Source organism: Didymella exigua (genome assembly GCF_010094145.1).
Source record: "Didymella exigua CBS 183.55 unplaced genomic scaffold M421scaffold_38, whole genome shotgun sequence".
NCBI lineage: Eukaryota > Fungi > Ascomycota > Dothideomycetes > Pleosporales > Didymellaceae > Didymella > Didymella exigua.
This window is the reverse complement of record NW_022984812.1, coordinates 24,341-28,556: the sequence shown is the minus strand read 5'-3', so window position 1 is coordinate 28,556 and position 4,216 is coordinate 24,341. Positions and strand designations below refer to the sequence as shown.

At 42.0% G+C, this 4,216-nt stretch overlaps 1 protein-coding gene across 1 annotated transcript; it reads right to left on the bottom strand.

The window, feature by feature from the left end:
* Nucleotides 1-1,360: 1,360 nt before the first annotated feature.
* M421DRAFT_72398 (uncharacterized protein) lies at nucleotides 1,361-1,639 on the bottom strand (the record flags this gene model as incomplete). Its single annotated transcript, XM_033596874.1, has 2 exons — nucleotides 1,361-1,531; nucleotides 1,565-1,639. Coding segments are annotated over 2 exons (246 nt in total), but the record flags the coding sequence as incomplete, so codon positions are not given.
* Between the last annotated feature and the right edge of the window lie 2,577 nt (nucleotides 1,640-4,216).

Here is a 4,216-nt window from a genome sequence, read left to right as displayed (position 1 = left end):
ACGCTTAATGAAGTTATCAACCTAGTTCTTGCCTGTAGGCTTCCCACCACGCTCTCTTAGCAGTCTATTAGCCATATCTCGTACGTGCACCTTTAAGGGTAGTATTCCACGTAAACTCTCTTCAAGTATACGCTGTATAATTGCCTCCTCTTCTAGCTTTATAAGGCGTTTTAATTTTAGCTTGCAATTGTATTAAGAGTGTGTTCTATTGCGTTGTTATTATATTATAGTTTAAGGGACCTTATAGACTTTCTTAGCAAGCTGTATACTCTTAATCTGCTCTTTTTGAAGATCTAAGTTAGCAAGCTGTACGTCAGCTTCAGTATAGAGTCTCTGGGTTTGGTGTTGTTGAGGCATTACGTGTTGTCGCTGCGCAAGCGTTTTGGTGGGGAGAGTGCGCCGCTCGCTTGGGTGCGCCGCTCGCTTGTGAAGCACGTTAAGTGCCTATATTTAATAAACTTAAAATAATATTGCAATATTATTACATAGCTACCCTTAGTTCTGCTAGCACTAGTATTAAATTTTCAAAAATTGCGAAATTTCATGCACAGATAGAGCGAAATTGTGGCTTTAAAATGAGCGAAAAATTATTATTGTAGGCCTACTACAACGCAAGTTATAGAGCGTTAAAGGTTTGTTTGTTGAAGGTTTGTGTTTTGAAGTTGCGACAGCACACCATGGCAGCTGCAGCTGCGCCAGCACACAATGTATCAGCTGCAGCTGCAACAGCACACGACGTAGCAGCTGCAACAGCACATAACAAAGCACCTGCTAACAAGCACACACTACAGAACAGGCAGGCCTAGGCGTAGAATTCTTAGTTTACCTACTATTCTTAAATAATATTCTTGTATTTTCTAATATTTAGGCTACTAGAGCCCTAGCAAAGAATCTTAACTTAGTGTCTTAGTAAGGAATATTAAGCTTAAAACCTTCTATACTTAATAACTATTCTATTAATAGGGCTGTAATATTATTTAATAGCTTATTTTAAAGAGGAGACTTAGTAGTATATTAATATAATAAAAGTATAGTTTATTAAGTAGAGCTACTATTGTAGTAGGATTAGGAGTTATTATAGCTATTACAGCTGTTAGGACTGTTAGAGCTGTTAGCTTAAAATTAGCTAGATATTAGATTTATATTAAATAACTATTATAGGCCTATAAGTCCTACTATTGCCTATAGTATAATGCTACAATTTCCTAATTTTAATAACAGAAAAACCTTTCCTAATAACGTGGTTCACAAGCGAGTCGCCCACCCAAGTGAGTCGTCCACCAAACACCCGCGCCGCGCCTACGCAGCAGTGCAGCGCAGCACTACAATAAATTACAATACTACACATAACATTATAATATTATTCAGAAGCGTTGCTATCATCTACGTCCTTAATTTCTACCTTACAGGTGCAGGAGTTGTGCCCAATTTCGCTGCAACAGCCGCAGCGCCTCTCTGCGCGCACCCTCTTCGCAGGCGTCTTGCCCTCCTTACAACTACCACCCTCCTTTTTAGCAACTAGGTTAGATACCTTACTAACTGTTAGAGTCTCCTCTACGCGTACATACCGCCTTTTACAGGTCTTGCGCTTTGTAAGCGTAGTAACAGCGTCTTGTAGGCGGCCTATTTCCTCCTGCACTAACACTATATTATAAGCTATCTGTTAAGCGCCTTTACTTAACTGCTTAACCTGCTTATCTAATAAACTTGCTGGTGACCTACAATGATTTTGCATGCGATTTCGGATCAGCGTTGACTGCGCCTCTATCTCGTGGGCGTTGCGTGGTGTTTGCGCCTCCTAGGCCACAGTGCCTGGTGCAGGTGGCGTTGGCGTACGTAGCTGTACATCAAGCTTTGATAACACAACCTTAGGGTTATGTGGGGCTAGCCTAGCGCCTTGAAACCCTGCGCGAACATTCTCTAGTGTAAACGTCCTCTTAAAAGTTACTTTAAAGGCTAGTAGGAAGGTTTCTTTGTTAATATAGTAGATGCAGCTGCGTGCTAAGAGCGAGATCCTGTCGCCGTAGTGGCGCTTCAACAGCGAGTATGGGACAACGTCAAGAGGCTGCAGGAGGTGCGATGAGTGTGGTGGCATGCAGAGAGTGATAATCTTGTTCTCCTTGCAGTAGTCCTGGAATTCTATTGAGCAGTGGCTCTCATGGCCGTTAATAATAAGCAGCCTATATGCCCTAGCAGAGGTCACCTTTGTATGGGCGTTGAAGTGCTTAAGCCATGCCATCGCGACGTCGTTATTAGTCTAGCTAGTAGGAGAGACTATGACAACCTAGTTGCGAGGTAGACTAGTAAACTAGGAGGAGATTAGGACCTTGCCTGTAAAGATAAGGAAGGGTAGGATAATACGCCCTGTTGTAGTAACGCCTTGTACTAGGGTAACCTACTTGTAATTGCTAGGCTGTAGTTTCTTCTGTTTCCTAGGTTTCTCTAAGCCTGTAATAACAAGCTAAGAGGATATCTTGCCTATTATAAAGCTAGACTTATTAAAGTTCTAGGTGTCCTTATCTGTGATACTATACTTTGTCTTTATTAATTAAACTAGGCTGAACCAGGGCTGGATAAGCGCTAGGTCTTCGCAGGCAGCTTGCTGGCAATCGTACGGACGGCTCCATCGCGTGCGCAGCTCTGGTGTACGCTTGATGAAGTTATTAACCTAGTTCTTGCCTGTAGGCTTCCCACCACGCTCCCTTAGCAGTCTATCAGCCATATCTTGTACATGCGCCTTTGAGGGCGGTATTCCACGTAGACTCTCTTTAAGTATACGCTGTATAATCGCCTCCTCTTCCAGCTTTGTAAGGCGCTTTGATTTTAGCTCGCAGTCGCGTTGAGGGCGTTGTCTAGCGCGTTGGTCTTGGATTGTTGTTTGTGGGATGTTATAGACTGCTGCAGCGCGTCTTTCGCTCTGTATCTGCTTAGACTCAATATCAGAGATAGTAATAAATATATCTCCTTTAGTATAGGTCTTTTGCATGTTGCGTTGTTGTGGCATTACGCGTTGTTGCTGCGCAGGCGGGGCGCGGGTGTTTAGTGGGCGACTCACTTGGGTGGGCGACTCGCTTGTGAACCACGTTATAGTTAGAGTAGCTATTAGCTAAAGGACCCTTAGGTCTTGCAGTAGAGTATAAGGTGCTCTAGTGTCTTATTGCGCCTATATAAGTAGGTAAGTGTTGCATTGTTGTGTCTATACTTTTAGTAGTACTAGGCAAAGTTACTGTGTATAGATTAGATTAAGAGCAGTCTAGCTAGGGTAGCTCTTAGTAGGTCTAGTTTAGGTAGTCTACTGCGTAGTACATAGTTAAGATCCTAGCTCTTATACCTATATTAGGTAGTTAGTTAGTTAGTTAGTTAGTTAGTTAGTATTTATTTTATATCTAGATAATAGGGATAAAGTCTATTATCTTGCCTCCTAAAAGGCATATACGACGTGCTAAGCTACAGGATTACAGTGCTAACACACTACCTTAGAAAGCATTTCTTGCCTGCGCAGGTATTGCTACTGTTTTAAGCTATAGCTCCCCTGCTAGTTAGGGAGACTAAGCAGTGTAGATATATTAGGGTGAATCCCTTTTATGTGTTTAAAGGCAGTAGAATGCTGTAAGAGTAGAAGAGAGAGGGAGAGTAAGAAGGAGAGTAAGGAAAGAGTACAGTTGTCTGCTGCTGTCGCAGCACAGGGTGAGCTACTAGGGGCAGACCTTAGTGTAGTATTAAGTGAGTTAGGTGAAGGCTTTAAAGGCCTCTAGATCCCTAATAAGCACACTAGTATATGCTACACCTTCGCTATGGCTAGATGGTAGTATAGGTAGTTAGAGTGGCTATTAGCTAAAGGACCCTTAGGTCTTGTAGTAGAGTATAAGGTGCTCTAGCGTCTTGTTACGCCTATATAAGTAGGTAAGTGTTGTGTTGTTATGTTTATACTTTTAGTAGTACTAGGCAAAGTTACTTTGCATAGATTAGATTAAGAGAAGTCTAGCTAGGGTAGCTCTTAGTAGGTCTAGTTTAGGTAGTCTACTATACAGTGTATAGTTAAGATCCTAGCTCTTATACTATTTTAAGAGCTTAGTCTTCTTGTTAGACTACTATGTTTGTTGCGTGTGCTGTAGCATCTTGCAGGCTATTGTCTTGATGCCTAAGAGTAGGCTGGCGGATAGGTAGGGTATGCTTTTTTACGTTTTGGCTTATAGCTTCTTAACTAGCAGAGATA